Genomic DNA, 20,461 nt, shown 5'->3' with positions numbered 1-20,461 from the left:
CTTACTTACTTATGTTTTTATTGTTCATATTGTTCATATTTCCCCGTTTGATTTATATTCCTTGCATTTCACATTAAATCCTTTACATGTCTCTGTAATATATACACTCAATGTGCCCCAGTGTTTGCATTGTGTCCAGCGGATCTGCTAGCCACAGTTTAAACTTCTCTTAATACAGGCTTTCAGCCGGGGAGAAGTCGACTCAGTGTCAGGCGTGAGCTGCTTTGTCTGACTTCTCAAAAAAGGAAGTATCATGCACGCGACTGTTGCCTCATCAACGCCACGAGCGTCAGCCCCACCAATCACGGCGTGTTACGAAATGAGTAGGAAGCAAGCGCACGGTAAACAGGAAGCCCGTCTCGAACCCCCCCCCCGCCCACCCCCCGTGGTGAGCCGATCGACAGCGCTGCGTTCACACGGCCCTCACCCTCCTGCTGTGATGCTGGTGTGACAGGGGCCACGGCTGGAGGACAGGCGCCGTTCTGACCATGAGCGAGCTTCTGGAGACAGCCACCGACGGGCCCCCGGCGGGGGAGGAGGCCGCGGGGCTGGAGGGGGCCCGGGAGTACGACGGGGCCCCGGGGGAGCTGTGCTGGGAGGACGGGGGGCTCCCCGGGGAGCTGCAGAGGGGCATGGAGACCCTGCGGGCCGGCGGGGAGCTGACGGACGTCACGCTGTGCGTCCAGGGGGAGCTGTTCCCCTGTCACCGGGCCGTGCTCGCCGCCGCCAGCCACTACTTCAGGTACACACGGGCGCACGGACACACACACACACACACACATGGACACACACACGGGCGCACCGACACACACACACACATACGGACACTCACACGGGCGCACGGACATACACACACACACACACACATGGACACACACACGGGCGCACCGACACACACACACACACACATACGGACACACACACGGGCGCACGGACATACACACACACACACACATGGACACACACACGGGCGCACCGACACACACACACACACGCACACATATATGGACACACACACACACACACATGGACACACACACGGGCGCACGGACACACACACACACACACACACACACACACACACGTATGGACACACACACGGGCGCACGGACACACACACACACACACACATGGACACACACACGGGCGCACCGACACACACACACACACACACACACACATACGGACACACACACGGGCGCACCGACACACACACACAAACACATATGGACACACACACGGGCGCACGGACACACACACACACACACACATGGACACACACACGGGCGCACCGACACACACACACACACACACATACGGACACACACACGGGCGCACCGACACACACACACAAACACATATGGACACACACACGGGCGCACGGACACACACACACACACATATGGACACACACACAGGCGCAAGGACACACACACACACACATATGGACACACACACGGGCGCACGTACACACACACACACACACACGCATATGGACACACACACGGGCGCACGTACACACACACACACACACACATATGGACACACACATGGGCGCACGGACACACACACACACGCACAAATCCACACAAAAATAAACGTGCATGAACACTCGCACACGCACACACAAAAATATACACACACAGAGAAACATACATGGACATTCATGCACACAAATGACCCAGGTGTTGACACACAGACGCACACACACACACACGTGGGTGCTATATTGTAAAGCAGGGTCAATGTAACTCGGGGTCTCACTGTAACGTAGGGTCTGGATGTAATGCGAGCCCTCGATGTGACGTGCGTTACAATCTAGATTGTAACACAGGGTCTAGATTGTAACACAGGGTCTCGATTGTAAAACAGGGTCTAGATTGTAAAGCGGGGTATAGATTGTAACACAGTTTCTAGATTGTAACACATGGTCTAGATTGTAACGCGGGGTCTAGATTGTAACACAGGGTCTAGATTGTAACCCAGGGTCTAGATTGTAACACGTGGAGAATCCCTCCTGGCCTGCAGGGCCATGTTCTGCAGCGGGCTGAGAGAGAGCCATGAGAAGCAGGTGGAGATCAAAGGCCTGGACAGCGGCACCATGCGCTGCCTGCTGGACTACACCTACACCAGCCAGGCCCTCATCAACAGCGCCAACGTCCAGAGGATCCTGGAGGCGGCTAGCCAGTTCCAGGTGAGGCACTGTCTCTCCTCCCTCTCTGTCTCCTCCTCCCTCCCTCCCTCCCTCCCTCCCACTCTCTCTCCTACCTCTCCTCCCCCCTCCCTCTCCTCCTCCCTCTCTCCTCCCCCTCCCTCATCCCTCTCCTCCTCCCTCCCTCATCCCTCTCCTCCTCCCTCCCTCATCCCTCTCCTCCTCCCTCTCTCCTCCCTCCTCCCTCTCCCCTCCCTCTCTCCTTCCCCCCTCCCTCTCTCCTCCCCCCTCCCTCTCCTCCTCCCTCACCTCCCTCATCGCTCTCCCCCTCCCTCTCCTCCTCCCTCTCTCCTCCCCCCTCCCTCTCCCCTCCCTCTCTCCTCTCCCCCCCCCCTCCCTCTCTCCTCCCTCTCCCCTCCCTCTCTCCTCCCCCCCCCCCTCCCTCTCTCCCCTCAGGCCGCTGCTGGCTGTTGATTAGAGCGCCAGAGGCTGTTCTCACCCCAGTCGGCTCCTACCTACCGCAGCATCAGACAGGAGTGTAGTCTAATGTAACACGTTTCCCGTCCCCTCAAAGTTAAACATGATTCTACAGCCCACTTTTTCCACATGTAATTTAATTTTTATTTTTAATTTTTACGGGGAAGTGAAAGTCACACGTTACGTTAAATCGTCATCGTTTTTCCTTGGAACCTCTGCGCAGCTGGGCAGGGCATCACAACAGGATGTGCATCTGTGAGGTGTTGAGGGTTTGATTAGTGTGTGTTTGTGTTTATATGTATGTTTAATACACAATGGGTGTTATGTATTTGACTGAGACACCAACATCTGTGTGTGTTTGTGTGTGCGTGTAAGACACAGTGTGTGTGTGTCAATATTTATACATTATATGCATTATAGTTTTATGTATTTGACTGAGACATCTACATCTGTGTGATTGCGTGTGCGCGCTTATGTGTGTTTATATTTATAAATAAAACACAGCGCGTGTTATGTATTTGACTGAGACACCTACATGATCTGTGTGTGTATGTTCGCGTGTACGTGCGTGTGTGTGTGTCTGTGGCAGTGTGTGTAAGAAACAGTGTGTGTGTGGGCCTATGTGTGTGTATGTTTACATTTACACATAATACAATGTGCGTGTCATGTATTTGACTGAGACGCCTAAATCTGTGCGAGTGTGTTTGTGCGTGCGTGTGCGTGCGTGCTCCACCAGTTCATGCGCGTGGTGGAGGCCTGCGCCGGCTTCCTGACCACGTCCCTCCACGCCGAGAGCTGCGTGGGGGTGCTGCGTCTGGCCGACAGCCACAACCTGACCGCCCTGAGGACGCGGGCACTGGACTACATCGTCCTCGCCTTCTCCCGGGTCATCCTGCAGGAGGAGTTCCACTTCCTGCCAGCGGAGGCGCTGGAGAGCGCCCTGAGCCGCGACGACCTCAGTGTGACCTGCGAGGAGTGTGTGTTCGAGGCGCTGATGCGCTGGGTGAGTACGGGACGCTGCTTCACGAAATGACAAGCTCAAAATCGCGGTTTGGAAATCTTAGAATCTTAGAAATCGCATCTTAGAAAATGCCGTCTTAGAATTGACGTCTTAGAAATGGCACTTTAACGCAACCAAACTCTGTGTGACTACGCAGAGTTTGTTCGCATTAAAGACCATACCTTAGACATCATATTGCTCAAACTGAGGTTCTTTCAAAATCTTAGACATGGCGACCATTGGCTGCATTTATAAGACTTGGAGAAATAACGTCTTCGAAGTGACCTCCCACATAGATGTAGAGTTTGGTCGTGTCGGCGCCGTTTCTCAGACGTCAGTTTTCCCGGTAGGTGAGGGCTAGCCTGAGCGAGCGCGAGCCGCTGCTCGCCGCCATGCTGCGCCACGTCCGCCTGCCGCTGCTGGAGCCCGCCTACTTTGTGGCGACGGTGGAGACGGACGAGCTGATTCGCCGCTGCGTCGACGCGTTTCCTGTCCTACAGGAAGCCCGCTGCTACCACCTGCTGGGGGCCGTGGTGAGGACCCCCTCCACCTCGTCGTGGGCAACACATTACATCTACTTTCACATTTAGGGCAGTGAGCAGTGACACATTACTTTATCCAAAGCGACTTACAATAAAACATTAATTATATCAATTTAGCATTTACTCACCTCAGAGAAGTTCTCAACTGCTGACTTTGTGAATAGTTGCGTGTGACCTTCATGTGGTCGTCATGTGACCGTCATGTGGTGGTCATGTGGTCGTCACGTGACCGTCATGTGAACGTCATGTGACCGTCGTGTGGTGGTCATGTTGATATCATGTGACCGTCAGCTGAGCATCATGTGCTGGTCATGTGGTCGGCATGTGACCTTCATGTGAGCGTCATGTGACCGGCATGTGGTGGTCATGTGGTCGTCACGTGACCGTCATGTGAACGTCATGTGACCGTCGTGTGGTGGTCATGTTGATATCATGTGACCGTCATCTGAGCATCATGTGCTGGTCATGTGGTCGGCATGTGACCGTCATGTGAGCGTCATGTGACCGTCATGTGGTGGTCATGTGGTCGTCACGTGACCGTCATGTGAACGTCATGTGAGCGTCATGTGACCGTCATGTGGTCGTCATGGGGTGGTCATGTGGTCCTCACGTGACCGTCATGTGAGCGCCATGTGTGCGTCATGTGACCGTCATGTGGTCGTCATGGGGTGGTCATGTGGTCTTCACGTGACCGTCATGTGAACGCCATGTGAGCGTCATGTGACCGTCATGTGGTCGTCATGGGGTGGTCATGTGGTCTTCACGTGACCGTCACGTGAGCGCCATGTGACTGTCATGTGACCGTCATGTGGTCGTCATGGGACAGGTGGTCTCCGAGCGGACCAAGCCGCGCATGCAGCTCTTCCTCTCGGAGGTGTTCATGATCATCGGGGGCTGCACCCGGGACGAGAGGTTCATCTCCACGGTTACCTGCCTGGACCCGCTGCGCCGGAGCCGCCTGGAGGTGGCCCGCATGCCGCTGACAGAGGGGGAGGAGCCACAGAGAAGGAAGTGGGTGGAGTTCGCCTGCATCACGTTTCGCAAGGAAGTGTACATATCAGGTGAGAGTCACTCGCAGCATCTCTAGGATCTAGACTCAGGCTACGTTTACACGATGACGGTCTGAACTGAAGACGCAAAAGTGGCGTCGCGTCTTCACTTTTTATTCCGCGTTTAGACGAGCGTTTTCGGGAGGAAATCAACGTGCATACGGTGACGCAAAAGTGTGTGGAATTCGATTGGGTATGCATGCCAGGCGGCTAGGTGGTGCTGTGATACACGATCACACAACACCGCCATGTCTGAGCGCATGCGTAGAATCTTCCTTCTTCTCTTATCCGTGCCGCAAAAACCAAAAAGATCCTTCTCTGTTCAGTAATAATATCTGTACATATCCTGTACATTTCGTGGAAAGACTCCTGTACGCTTGTTAGAGCTGCCAGAGCAGCTTGAAGGTCTGACGCATGGAAATAATCTGCCATGTTTGTTTATTTCCTTGTACTGGCACATGTATGTGACGTAAACGCGTACGCGACGTGAGCAGATCTGAGCAGTGTTTTGCGTCTTGGCAGTGTAGACGGAAACGCTACGGCGGAGCGTATTCAACTTTTCCACTCTGGAGGGTGGTTTCAGATTTATGCGTTTTCATGCCCCAAAAACGCCGTCACCGTCTAAACGAAAGGCACTTCCGATAAAATATTTCGTCGTTTTTACCCGCAAGCGTCCTCGTGTAAACGGGGCCTTAGAAGTATGAGTAAGAACCACAACCAACATCGTCATGTGTTATCCTGCCGTACCATAGAATACATCCGTTGTTTTTGCTCAAAGGATCCTCCCTACTCCTCGTTATCTCAACCATTGTGCAATTCACCAAACCAAACATAGCGGACATATTTAGAAAACATTGTCACCCAGGGGTGTTTAATTGGGGACGTCCACACGGCCACACAGCCCAGGGCTTCCAGGTGTTCTCAGGCTCGTTCTGTCCAAGGACAAACGTGGTGCAGAGTCGCGCCTCACTGGGGAGGGATTGTTTTTGTTTGTGTTTGCCTGCCAACATTTTCCCAGCGCATCGAAGCGACAGCGAGACGAGGGAGCTGTCCTCTGTGGTCGCAGACCGTTGGTCTACTGTTCGTTGCCCAACCCAGTGACAGAGTGACGTGTGCCGGGGGCCTGTGGGGAAGTGGGGCGATGTGTATCCTGTGATAACAGCCCAGAGGGAGATTTTCGCACTGAATCATTTTTCAGAATCATTTCATTTTTCTCCGTCAGACAGGCTCCTATGCTCTGTGGCAGTTTTACAAGAATCACACTTTCTTTATCCGCAAACCGACAACCGAGAGTCAGGCTCCTATGCTTAGTGACGGTGGGGGGTTCCCTGTTTGTCCCCCGGCCCCCCCAGGCGGGAAGGAGACGGCCCATGAGGTGTGGAAGTACAACGGGGCCTTGGACCGCTGGATCCGGACGGAGCCCCTGGCCAGCGGCCGATGGAGACACAAGATGGCCGTCCACGGGGGGAAGCTGTACGCTCTCGGGGGGTTCGACGGGAACCAGAGACTAACGAGCGTGGAGGCCTACGATCCGTTCCACAACTGCTGGACACAGGTAGGGTCCTTCTCATGCGTGTCGTCCGTGTGTATGAAGGCTTGGAGAAACGTGTTTGTGTTGTCACCTTTTTTTCCTTAGCTTAGCAGGTTGTCTGGCAACCGGAGCTCGCTGGTTCGGTCCCCGACTCCAGCCAGTGGACTGCCGAGGTGTCCCTGAGAGAGACGCCTTACCCTCACTGCTACCGGCGAGCCAGCTGTCGCGTGCCGATGCGTGTGTGAATGTGTGTATGAATGGATGAATGCTTGTGTGCATGATTAGGTGAATTAGTGGCTGAGCTTTGAGTGGCTGCAGGTTAGAAGAGCATCATATGAATGCAGCAAACGTTGCGGTGTTCATCACGACAAACACACACACAGGGCCCCCTAACACACACACACACACACACACAGCCCCCTAACACACACACACACACGTACCCCCCAACACACACACAGCCCCCTAACGAACTCACACGGACCCCCCTCAACACGCCACGTTCACGTCCCCTCTGCAGGTGACCCCTCTTCGGCTGGCCGTGAGCTCCTTCGCGGCGGCGAGCTACGACAGGTGGATCTACGTGGTGGGGGGTGGTCCCGGCGGGAGGCTGGCCACTGACGTGGTCCAGTGCTGGGAGCCGGGGGCCGACTGCTGGACGACCCGGGCCCCGATGCCCGTGGAGGCCAAATGCATCAACGCCGTCGCCTTCAAGGACCACATCTACGTCGTCGGTCAGTGACCCCCCCTCCCCCCACCCCCTTGCCCATGTCCGGATACATGACAAGACACACAGACCAATGGGGACGTGCTTCTCTGATGGTCATAGATCACGCACACATAAACACACACACAGTACGTAATATGTTTGTGTTTTAGTGTGTGGGTGTGTGTGTGTGTGTTTGTTTCTGTGCGAGAGAGAGAGAGAGAGAGAGAGGGAGCGAGAGAGGGAGCGAGAGAGAGAGAGAGAGAGAGAGAGAGAGAGAGAGAGAGAGAGAGAGAGAGAGAGAGAGAGAGAGAGAGAGAGAGAGAGAGAGAGAGAGAGAGAGAGAGAGAGAGAGTCCAAGCATGCATGTCTACTTAAATCAACCCCCCCGTCCCTCCTCTCCCTCCACCAGGGGGCGCCATGCACGCCATGTACAGCTACTCTCCGGCGGGGGACGCCTGGGCGCTGGTCTGTCGCCTCGGCGACCGGGCGAGCTGCGCCGTGGCCGCGTGCAACGACAAGCTGTTCATCACGGGGGGGCGGGACGACCGGAACCAGGTGATCTCCTCGGTGATGTGCTGGGACGCGGCCGGCGGCGTGCTGACCGAGGAGTGCGTGCTGCCCCTCGGAGTGTCCCACCACGGCAGCGTCACGCTCATGAAGTCCTACACACACATCCACCGCATCCCGCCGGCCACGCCCGCCGCCGCCGCCGCCACCGCCACCGCCCCCCCGCCGTGACTCACCACATGGGGGCGCTGGCGGCGGGGTTACATCTGTGGAGGCTGCTGGTTGGGGTAGTGTGTGGGCGTGTAAAGTTTGTGTGTGCGTGTGTAAAGTTTGTGTATTGTGTATGTGTGTGTGCGTGTGTTTTTGCGGGCGTGTATAGTTTGTGTAGTTTGAGAGTGTGTGTAAAGTTTGTGTAGTGTGTGTGAGTGTGTGCATTTGCAGTTTGTGTATTATGTGTTTGTGTGTGTGCGTGTACAGTTTGTGTATTGTGTGTGTGTGTTCAGTGGGAGTTTGTGTAAACAGCGGTTGAAATGATTGTGTACAGCAGTGTTATCTAGAGGAAATAGCAGAGGAAGGTAAGATGAATATCTGCTGAGATCAATACCCCAGTGTGAGCCAAAGATTGTAGGGGAGAAAGTTGTTCATCTGGTCCTTCTAAGGTTTATGTTTTTACTAAGCCAATGAATACAGAATGATTATGTCACCTTGCCTACACTTCGTGTTGAAAAAGCCAACATATGAAATGACAAATACTTTGATATGTGTTAATAAAGTTTTGCTCTGTTTTATATTTAATGTTGTCTTCAATTCCCTTTGAAATTTTGGCCGTGTGTAGAAATTAATCTAACTACATTATATGTCAATTATATACATTATTCAAGCTTTGTAATAGTATGTACTTGCATACACCAAATGATGCAAATTAACCGACTAAGCTTCAGCCAATCAAAGCGCAGTAACAGCAGAGACAGCCTGGGAATTCCGTCACAGATCACATTTCCAGTTCGCAGAATGATGGCTTTTGAAGCGCACGAACGCACCTTTTCACAAGGTCAACCAATCGGAGATTTAATAAAGTTCAGCAGTTCTGAAACCCAAAATTCCGACAGCCCAGGGTCTCCTGAATCAGAGGTTTAGACTGGCATACATCCTCACCTGAGGAGACTGCCATTCAGGTGACCTGGTTTCACGCGTCACTCAGTGGGACGGTCTCACTTCCCTCTGGGAAACCATTAACCTGGCTCAGAGTCCGATCCCTCCAACCCTACCTGCACATTGGCACCGGACTTTTTAGGTCGCTTTCAGTCCAATATAATGGTTTACGCTTTCGTGAGTAAATCACCACACAGGACCGTAGCGGCCGAACATAGCAGATGCACCTGACTGGCGCTGAGAAAGTCAGGGTGGGTTGTCTGCATGCAATGGCTGTTCACTATTTCCTGGTCTGTCCCATTCTACTACTCCTGACTCTCGGTGAGTTTTCGCGTCCTGATCCCGAGGCTTAGGGGGGCGCCGGGGTCCAATCCCTGTGAGCTTTTACTTTTAGTTTTCTGAGTGTGTGTGCGTGTTTGTGTGCGAGAGAGAGAGATAGAGTGTGTGTAGACCCAGCTTGTTTAACGAGGGTGTCGTAGACAAACGTTGCACTGGAAGCACTGCTTTGGATACCTATTGAAGTTAATAATTAATCATCAACGATAGGTTAAACTCGCTGCGCTAGAACTTCTAGGCTCCTGCTCATATTTTGAATTGACATTATCATTATCTGTTATTGTGTTTCGTTCTTTTTTAGCTGAACTCTTACTACAATCGTTTGGAGTCATCCCGCCAACATAATTGCAGAATAATTGGGATGAATGACTAAAGTATCCATTAGCCTCTAACCTGTTGAAGCATGCATAATAAATAGTTCCCGTCCGCAGTCGCGGTAGAGGCCCTTCAATATGGACGCAGGGGCTCCGAAACCACGCTTGTCCCCCAAATCCGGGGGGCCCCCGACGCGATCCTGTGGAACAAAGAGTCTCGTAAAGTAGTGGAGTTCGACGGCAGTGAGGAGAGTGTCCAAGAGACGTTCCGGGACCGGGTGGTCCTGGACTGGCACGCGGCCTCCCTCATCATCAAGGACCTCCGGTTGGCTGACAGTGGCACCTACGAGCTGGAGGCCACCATCAACAAAAAGAAGTACTACTCCCAGCATGAGGTGGTGGTTATTGGTAAGCGTGTTTCGTCACAGATGGTGGCCTACTTTACTATGCAAATAAAAATACAAATTAACATGCAGGTGCAAGACCTGAGAAGATAAACAATTAAGGCAATGTGAATAAAAAGCGATGGCGGTTAAGTTACTGAACAGGTTCAGCCAAGCCAAGCCACTCCCTGAGCCCCTCATAAGGAGTCATCACATCATTGTTCTGAAGCTTCCTGGAGTGAACCGCCTTTTTTTAACCTCTGCTCCGTGTGTAACCTCCATTTGGTCTTCCCTGGAAACCCTTAATCCTGGAACACTTAAATCTGTCTGCATTTATGAGATATTGCTCTGGTTTTAAAAAGCGTTGATCTCCTGTAATATAAGACCCAGAGTATGTTCAAACACCTGTTCAAACTCGCACAAAACGTTTAACGTGATTGTTTGTTTGTTTTGTTTAGTCTTGTTTTTGTTTTATTTATTTATTTATTTATTTTTTCACAATTTTTTATTTATTTTTTAAACGATTTATGATGACTATATGCTCTGTAAGGTGACCTTGGGTGTCTTGAAAGGCGCCTCTAAATTAAATTTATTATTATTATTATTATGTATTAGCAGCCCTGACGTCCATGGAGGACGGTGTTTATTCGTCGTTTATCAAAGTTAAAGTCCGCTACCTACCATCACCGTCCCCGGGGGTTAAACAGAGGTCATGTTCGTCTCTCTGCAGAGAAGGTGGCAACGCCCACCATCTCCTGCCTCATCAACGGCACGGTCGGCGGCGTCGGCGAGTCGGACCCCCCGCGGACCCGCGCCGACCTCTGGTGCAGCGCCGAGGGGCCTCCCTCGCTCATCGCCCTCGCCTGGACCCCGGTGGGCGGAGTGGCGACGAAGGGGGCGGGGCTAACGGTCGCCCTGGCCGGAGACCAGGACGACACGGTGTACACCTGCCTGGCCAGCAACCCCGTCAGCCAGGAGATGGGCACGTTCGTGGCCAAAGATTGTTACCCAGGTGAGGCCCGGGATAAGGGACGCGCTGCTTATCGCGCTGATGGAATGTGGCCTCATTGTTCCGGAGTTACGACCGTAGACCGCGTCATTTCTCAGCTTGCAACACTGGCATTTCAGGTCTTTCTCTGAATAAAGGCGAATGAGTGGAATGTATTTGTGTTCTAATGGTAATGTTAACAAAGGGTTGATCTTGTGAAGACAAGTTTTTTTTCAAGATTTCAAGTGAGGAATTTTTGTCTTAATACAAGCTGGTGATTTAAAGGGGACATGTTCTGCCACCAGGTGTGAGAGTGGGATTAGCCGTTACAAGCCGTTTTGAAAATCTGCACCTTCTGACATCACTACTGGGCGTGTCCACCTAGATGTGTGCTGGATAGAGCCGTCTACCAGTCTACCCAGTGGACTGAAGCAAACGTTGCTCATGATAGTGATGTCAGAAGACGCAGATTTTTATGTCCCCTTTTAAGAGAAAGCTCTGATTCGTGCTTGCGAATTCAATCTTTTTCTCCCATTTTCTCGTTTCCTTGCAGACAGTTTCCCAACCGGAGGGATCGTGGCCGTCGTGGTGCTCTGTCTGCTCGTGGTTATATCAGCGGGCTGCGTCCTGGGCTACTGGAGGTGGAGCAAAGGTACAGACATCTCTGCATGGTGTGCTCTGCCAGGAACACACCATGCTCTCCACACTGCCCCCACACGCATCTCCTGTCAGGTGCAGGTCGTGTTTTCCCACAATGCAACAATACGAGTGTTGATCCCCGTGTTTCACTTCTACAGCACACCCTAGGTCCGATGGTATTGAAGACGTCGAGTCACGGCCGCTGAACCGATCAAATGGTATAATTATTTTTTATTTGTGTGTGTATATAGATACGGATTTCGTATATAGATTTCAGAATTCTTTCAACCTAACCCTGTTTGAATAATTCAATACTTTAATGGCCAATTGAAAGACAGGGTAAACAATACGTTTATCATCCTTTTGAAACCATCGGGTCGGTAGGTTAACTTCTTATGGTATGGTTTCAGGGTCGGGCATCTCCAAGGCCTACGGTAACAGAGCCACGCTACCTAGCACCCAGCCTCTGCTGCACCCCCCCATGGGAGAGGACAACACCACCCACTCCGGGGGCGGTGGGGACTCCACCCGGGTCAGTGTCCACCCCTCAGAGTCCAGGCTGCCAGATCTGCAGCAGCCAAGCGACCTGGAGTCGAAGCTCAGTGCGGGCGACCCTCCAGTGAGCGTCCTGGTGGAGCCCGCTCAGGGGTCTGAATCTGATTTAACTGCTCCTCAGCCAATGACCCCGCGATACGACCATCTTGGCTCTGATGTAGGTGGCCATCTTGGCTCTGAAGGCGGCCATCTTGGCTCTGAGGAAGGCAGCCAGGCAGCCGACGCAGACCTCTACAGATCAGATCCAGAGGCGCGGGAGCCCGCCGCGGTCGTACTGAGAGAGGAGGAAGTGTACGTCACTCCTCGGAGCAGCAGTGGTTCCTTGCATGGGGATAAGGAAGAGGAGAAGGAGAAGTCTAAGGAAGAGAAGGTTGAGCCAACGTTCCACACTCCTCGGGGCAGCCTTGATTCCTTGTATCAGGAGGAGGAGGAGGAGAAGAAAAAGGAGGAGGCAGAGGAGAAGGAGGAGGAGGAGGAGCAGGGGGAGGAGGAGGAGGAGGAGGAGAAGAAGAAGAAGGACACGGGGGTCAGTCCTGCGGATGAACACGGTGGCGAGCGTCTTGTGGCTGCTGGTGAACCACCGGTGAACGTTGTGACCCAGCCGTCAGAGGAGAAGGCAGCGGTAGCTGGCGCTCCACATGGGGCCGAGGTTCTGCAGGAGAAAGGGGAGGCGGGGAAGGAAGAGGAAGACGACGGGGAGGAGGAAGGACAGGGGGTCAGCTCGCCACAGATGGCCCCCCCCCCTGACGGCCACAGCGACTCGGAGGCCGGGGCGGGAGAGAGGGGTACGGACGGGAGGGAGGAAGACGCAGAAGAGACGTCACACGCGGCAAACGACAAACGGGACGACGCCAAAGACAAAAAGGGAAAGGCGGTGCCTCCTACCGGGCCGGACCGAGAAGTGATGAGGAGGAGGGAAGAGGAAAACGATGTCCCAGGAAAGTCACGGGACGACCCACATGGGACCAAGGAGGATGAAGGTAAGGACAAAGGGGTGGCGAGCTCTCCAGCGTCCAAACCGGAGTCTCCCCAGGGTTCTGAAGCGTCGGTGGGGGAGGGGAGTACAGATAGGAGCACGGAAGAGGAGACGATGCCCCACCAAGACAACGCAGGAGACGGGGCGGAACGGGTGGCGCCTACTGTCGAGCCCGCCGTGGAGACACCAGAGAGGAAGAGAGAAGACCAAACATCACACGACGACTCGGACGGGCAAGAGGAAGAGGAAAGTAAAGACAGAGGGTCAGATGAGACGATACACCAACAAGACAACGCAGGAGACGGGGCGGGACAGATGCCGCCTCCTGCCAAGCCAGCAGTGAAGACACCTGAGGGGGAGAGAGAAGACGTCCCACAAACATCCCGGGACGACGCGGAGCGGCCAAAGGAAGAGGAGGTAGAGGAAGAGGATGGTAAAGACAAAGGGGGGGCCAGCCTCCAAGCGTCCACACCTGAGACTGACGTGTATTCTGAGGCCGTGGCGGGGGAGGCCATTACAGATACAAGCATGGTGGACAAGAAGTTGGATGTGGAGTCGCCTGTGGGGAAGGAAAAGGAGGACAATGTCCAGCAAACGGTTCACGACGACGCCCACGTGGAAGAGGCAGAAGGGGTTAAAGAGGGAGGCAAGACCAGCTTGACCGAGATGGAGTCGGGTCCTGAGACCGGACAGGACCCTGGCAGGCAGCCCGGAGGCAGCGGCGCCGAGCGGGGAGGGACGCAAGGCTCAGGGGGACAACACGAGGGACGCAGAGAGGAAACGAGAGACGGGCCACTCCCTGCCAATCACGTAGAGGAGGGGGACACGAGGGACGCAAATAAGGATGCGGAGAACGAGGACGGCGCTGAGTAGGACGGAGGGCTGGGCCGGGGACGGTCGCTGGGGAACACCGGCAGGACCTTCGGAGGACTTCAGCCTCCCGGCACACCCTGCTGGAGATACCTGGACTATGTGTTTGAATCGGTTAAGACTGTCCTGAAGCCGTTCTGGTTAGCAAAGAGGCCTCACTGTCCACACACTGGTTGGAAACATTTATTTTTTCGAACTTGAACGTGTAAAAGCAGGGTCGAAGGCTTTGAAGCGTACGAGGATGCGCAACGAACAGTGTAACCTCTGTTGCTGTGGCAGGATGAGGATGCGACTCCGAGATGGTCAGGGTGGGTAGGGCAGAACTAAATCCAGTCTAAGTGAAGTGAGATGGGTTTTAGTCGCCTTCCAGAGCAAACTTGTGAAATTCTTCTTAATCTTGTTCTCAAACATGCTACTGGATTCTATTGTGTCTGCTCCTTCAGTGTGTCAAACGTCAGATATTGGTTTATGAAACTGATAAGCAGGCCAGTGACACGCCTAGTCTGATAGAAGATAACACAACAATACAGTATTTCATAGAAGGGTGTGCTGTTTGTTTTTTAGTTAACGAATAACTTTAGAATCCTTTTGGACTTATTTTACCACACCAACTTTACCTTCAAGATGAATTTAGCATTTAATTCACATTAATTGTAATGATCAGTTCTTGTCATTAGGGGATGGTGTTTCCTCGGTTTTCTCTAACCATTTTCAGCAATTATTTCAATGTGATTTTTTTTATGTAAGATGACATCATTGACCTGATTTTGTTTTTATGATTAACAATATCATTTTGCTTCTGAGTATTACTACTATACTATTACAATATTAGTCTAATACTATACGGTATTTTACATTCAGAGTTCATGAAAACTGCACTTTGAGATTGTGAGTACATTTCAACAAGTTTGATTCAAAACAAAAACATAAATTTCTACATGAACACTAAATATATGCAGTTAAATAATGGATATTCAGCACCCAGACAGCAAGAGCATGAGAAACAGTTAATGTGAACAATATTGACCGATAGCTGAAGGTTATAACAAATGCACTCGTAACTAAGTTATATTATTTTAAAAAACAAAATCTATAGGGAGTCAAATCAATGTTTGATTAAGTGTCCTATATTGAAGAATTGGGATTTTATTATTCATGTTATTACATTGATTAACTATTTTTAAAGTGTGATATATAACTAACAGATTCTATTTTTTTTTTGCTTGCTTTTTTAACCAATATGCTACGTATATTTGTTAAATTCTGTTTCATGATAAAATGTTTTGGAGCTAACCTAAAATCATTTGATTGTATTTGTATGAATTCTTTGCTTCTCGTGTCTGTAATGTGCATTCCCTTACAGCAGGGGGCAGTGTTTAACAGTGTTGTATTCAGGGCGTGGGGATCCTGATTCCATTTTTCTGACACTTGTATACAGTCTATGGTATGAAGGCCATTATGAAATACTTTGAGAATATTTTCGCAAGATCCTGATGGACGTTCTGAGGCTGAAAAATAACCATAGTTATGAAACCTCAGTCACTAGTCAATGACATTCATACCATAGCATACATATCTGGCACTTAATGGACACAATTATTCTATGTTGTACGTTCTTGCACTTAAAATAGCATCTTATCCTAGCTTTCTTTGTTGTATATGGGGAATGGGTTAACCTAGAGATTGTTTGTTCTATGAACATCCTTACTCTGCAGACAGCTTTTCTTTCTTCTGACAAATTGGATAAAAGCGTCTGCTAAATACCCCCTGATCTAAAATCATATTTCAGAATTCCTCCACGCCACATACAGATACTTCACGTGCAAGTGTGGGCCTTCTAGATTCATAGTATTGACAGATTACTGTGAGTTGACCAAACCAGGTGGGTCAAAACAAATTGAATCACACTCCATGGTTGTCGAACAACCAACCCCGACTAAAAACCAAAACACCCCAAAACATGAGGGAAGGAGGTCTGTCCTCCCTACACAACCCTTCTTCTCCCAACTAACCATTCAGCTCAGAAACTGCAGCCCCTCAATTCAGAGCAGAGCTGATCAATGAGGAGAACAGTGTGTGTGTGTGTGTGTGTGGGGGGGGGGGGGGGGGCTGTGAAGGCATCTGAGAGGGCAGGGTCGCCGCGTTGCCAGGTACACAAGCTGGTGTAGATTTGTGCGAGGGGCATCGCAGGGCCATGAGAAAAGTCACGGCTGATTAGTTTAACCCCTGAGTCGCGGCGTGGTCTGTGATGTGCTACCTACTGACCTGTGGGTTCAGTGAGCACCGGGGAATGAACGCTATCACGTTTCCACCGCCCCCCCACAAATACCTGGGGGATATTACAATATTGAATTATTTCAGGGGGGGGGGGGGGCTGCCTCTCTCTGGTGAGGGTCACCGCAGAGACATGTTGCCACGGCGATGGTCAGCGGGGGGGGGGGGGCGTGCCTCCCCCCCCTCCTGGCTCCTTCACTGTTTAGTCGTTTAGAAGAGGCTGTGATCCACGTGCATTGTGGGGGATTCAGACCCATGTCATCGAGACTCAAGGCATCTTTCTGGAGGACGTCTGCACGGTAGGCTTAGGGGATCAAACCCGGTACCTTTTGGTTGAGAGTTCAGCACCCTACTGCCACTACCGTATCCTGCCCGTTTCAAAGAGCCACCACAACTCCACGCCTTTAAGTTACGATGTTCACGGTTCCGTTCCCCAAAGCGGTCCAGCCTCCATGTTGTGGGGGGGGGGGGGGTAGGAGGCTGAGGGGCCGGCCGGAGGCGGGGCCAACGGGCCCCTCCAGATTCCAGGTTGATTAGCATGCGGGTCGTTTTAAAAGTGGCGACCTCCCGCGGGGCCTCAGACCGAATCGAACAATATCCTCCGGCTTTGGAGCCCGGGCCCCCGCGGCTTCTCATTTAGTTGGTACGCAGCACTGGGCTGAACCCCCCCCCCTGCCCCCCCGGCCCCTGAGTTTCTCCGAGGAGGGCCGGGGAAGCCGGACCCCCGCCGGCCAGGGAAACATCCCTTCTAAGCGGCTCCCTCAAAAGCAGCGCTGGCGTTCCTGCTCCCTCCTCTTCCTCTTCCTCGTGTTCATCGCTCCACAGGAGTCGGCTGCAGACAGCCGGGGCCACACGGCAGAGAGATGGACGACCCTCCCTTGGGGCTCCTACTGTCAAAGACCTCTTTTTTAAACCAGTTTGTCTGTGTGTGTGTTGTTAGAGGAGGACCAGAGAGGCCGTAGTGATGCCGCTGGTGTCCGTCTGCTGCTCCGCCCTCGCAGGCTGGAGGGGCTCTGACTGGCGGATTGGATCCCAGCCAGCCGCTGTTTTTTTGCCTTTCGCTGCTCGTGTTCTGCTGCTCGCGCTCTGCTCGTCACCCGGCCTGTAACGGAGCCGGCAGCGCATGATGTGAATGTTATGAAAGGTTTAGGATGACGTCACTTCGTGTTGTTCTCCCATTCAAATGTCATATCATAAGAGTGCGTGACATAAGGTTCGATGGTTGCATCATTTACCATCGTGATTGAGATTCTTTGTGTGACAATCTATTTTAGCAGGGTATACATTATCATTAACAGTTCCCTTCCATTAAAAGGCTTACCTTAATATGGGCTTCATAGTTAGGCCTATATATTTAGGCCATGACCTTCCCTTCAACAGAGAGTTCAATTGTGTCCCAGGATCGCCTCTCAGGAAATGATAAATGATTGTGAATTTGTGATAATCGATTCGAATAAAATAAAGAGATCAAAGAGAATCAAAATTAATTCATTAAGAAGTGTAGTATTATACAAAAAACTATACACTACACTATCAAAAGAAGATTCGCTTTAAAAACCATTCCAGTCCGCAGTAGGTAGGTGATTTAGTTTAGCCCTCAAAAGACTCAAAGGAATCATGGTGTTTATGTTAGGGACATTCTTCTCAGATCCTTGTCAGCTAAGGGCCATGCTGCCATTACTCTCGCTAATAAGGAAGACTAGCTGTAGGTCGCTATCTGCTATCTGTTTGCGTTCGCGTCACAACAAACGTCCGTCAACCCTAGCCGTGTCGCCTTGTGTCGGCCATGTTGTAAACACGGCTCATCAGCCCTCCACTGAACAAAGGTGCACATCAAGACAGACGAGCTGTCACAGGAGTCGACGTCGAAACCAAATGACACCAGCTCATTTCAGCGGGGTCGGGCCAGAGCAGGTCGATTTGTTCCGTTTCCTGTCCAGGCTGTTTGGATCAATGCAGCTCAAATCCAATACAGAGCCATGCCCAGTGAACCACGTCAACACAGACCACGCACTAAAGCAAAGTATCTACCGAAGCTAGTCTTTACAAGATAGAAGCCAATCTTTTCTTTTCTTTTCCGAGTTCTTTGTGTTTCTTCTTTCGATTCTTTGTGTTCTTTGTAATCAGTCGCTGTTGTGTGCAGAAACCTGTGCTGGGTTTCCTGTTGTCCCCGAAACAGAGCGAGCAGGCTGGTGTGCGAGCCACGACGCAAGGGAAGCAACAACAACACAGTGCGTTGACGCGGGGCCAATGTTTGACAGCTCTGAATCAGATTCATTAGTGTGATCGGAGCATCAGACTGGGGGCTCGCATGCTTTCTGTTGTTCATCCTTTGGGGAAATCAGTGTCATTTGAAGGTAATATCGGCCCCTGCATGCAGGGCATGAACCACTTCTTGACAGAGTAACAATGAACTCATACAGATGCATATCTTTCATTTACATATTCCCATGCAATCAGTCCCACTTGGTACTGGTGTGACACTCTTTGGTTTTCTAAACAGCCTTGGTGCCATATGATACCAGCTGCCATAGATATGATTCAAGCAGTCTCCTCGGGACTCCTGACTGTGAATGGAAGAATGATAAGTTTGTGCTGTCACGTAGGCTTATGCTTTTAATTTGCTCAAACCAAAGCTGTAATCATTTGTAATTAACTTGGAGTGGGGGGGGGGCATTCCTCTCTCACAATAGAATGTGTGTCCCCTCAATGAAGGGCAAACCTCAGAGACAACAAAAGAAGGAAAAAAATCTGTTGTTTCTGTTGTCATGCGCGTCCATTCCCGTAAAAACGTTCTGCAGAAATGCTCAGTTCCTCGGTTGAAAAAGCTCTGTCCGTTTATGTGCGTTTTATTTGAACAAGCTGCCTGTCAAAGTGCCACGCTAACAGAGATCCCCGATCGCACACTCAACAACCTGACAGGACCTTCTCACGGGGATGTGGAAAAACTCACGCACGGCCCCGTCCGTCGCGCCGCCTGATGGCGGAGATTACAGCCGGCGAGAGCTAAAGTTCACTGCTGCGGCGCATGTGAGCTGGTGGCCGAGGCAGGGGGGGCATGAAATCAGAAGATCACGTTATCATAGATCTGTCTGCCTCGCTCTTCATACGTCTGCCTGTCTTTGAGCAAAGACAGGCAGACGTACCCCCCCCCCCCCCCCCCCACACTCGCAACCCCCCCCCCCCCCCCTCTTGGATCCAGCACACGTGAAACTCACACAAGGCAACGCTTACCTAACTCCCTCTGTGTGCCCTTATCGCGTCAGATATGCCAGCTCAGCTGAGACTAGCGCAGATTAATTAGCTGGTTTCTATTTACGCACCGCACTGGAATAACATTGTGTTCTTTTGAATGTGCAAAAAAAAACACAACCTATTGAATGCATTTGTCCTGCGGAACCAAACACACGCCGCCCTCACCGGTCATAAATAAACGAGGACCTTGCTCCTGCTAATTGTAGTCCAGGTATTTAAGGCCTTCATGCCTACGAGATGGCATGGCTGCCCGCCACGTCGCCCGGGACCCCGCTGGACTCTTCATCCCCAACCAGGGACGTTATTCACAACGCAATTACGAAATAAAGATTTCCAGACTGCACACTCTGCTGCCAGGTTTCAGAATTAAAACCGCTTTGGGAGCATAACTTTGCACTGGGAATGAGCGGAGCTAGAGAGAGACTCTGAAATAATTCATGAACTGTGCGTTGGAGAGTGAGGGAACAACACGTGCGACGGCTGCGACCTGATGTTGAGGAACAAGAGTGACATCATGATGTAAACCACATCGGTTCTGGACGGAGAGCTCACCACCAGAGATGGACTGGGTCCTCTGGGACAGAAGAACCACGGAGGAGGTCTTGGTTAGTGTGTTAGTGTTGCTTGGTCCTCTAAATAAAGATCTGAATCCGTACCAAAAACTCACAAGAACGATTTGAACACAAAATAAAAACAGCAACAACTCGCCGTTATGTAAGCTATCCATCAACGTCCAATAATTGGCGTGTTGT

At 51.6% G+C, this 20,461-nt stretch overlaps 1 protein-coding gene across 2 annotated transcripts; it reads left to right on the top strand.

Moving 5' to 3' along the window:
- Positions 1-414: 414 nt before the first annotated feature.
- On the top strand, positions 415-16,240 carry klhl6 (kelch-like family member 6). Of its 2 annotated transcripts, XM_056580131.1 has the most exons (9): positions 415-742; positions 2,029-2,194; positions 3,366-3,632; positions 3,980-4,162; positions 4,998-5,232; positions 6,573-6,775; positions 7,272-7,485; positions 7,870-9,440; positions 9,887-9,976. In XM_056580131.1, exons 1-8 carry the CDS (start codon positions 489-491, stop codon positions 8,196-8,198), a joined length of 1,851 nt encoding a protein of 616 aa, XP_056436106.1. In that variant the 5' UTR covers positions 415-488; the 3' UTR covers positions 8,199-9,440; positions 9,887-9,976. The 2 variants fall into 2 exon arrangements, with proteins under 2 accessions (XP_056436106.1, XP_056436105.1); XM_056580130.1 differs by lacking the exons at positions 415-742; positions 2,029-2,194; positions 3,366-3,632; ... (2 more) ...; positions 6,573-6,775; positions 7,272-7,485 and adding exons at positions 10,883-11,164; positions 11,694-11,792; positions 11,938-11,997; positions 12,190-16,240 and having other exon boundaries at positions 8,205-9,440; positions 9,887-10,177.
- Positions 16,241-20,461: the final 4,221 nt, after the last annotated feature.

This window comes from Gadus chalcogrammus, chromosome 20, assembly GCF_026213295.1.
Source record: "Gadus chalcogrammus isolate NIFS_2021 chromosome 20, NIFS_Gcha_1.0, whole genome shotgun sequence".
Taxonomy (NCBI): Eukaryota; Metazoa; Chordata; class Actinopteri; order Gadiformes; family Gadidae; genus Gadus; species Gadus chalcogrammus.
The sequence above is the reverse complement of the archived record's forward strand: the minus strand, read 5'-3'. Positions and strand labels throughout refer to the sequence as shown.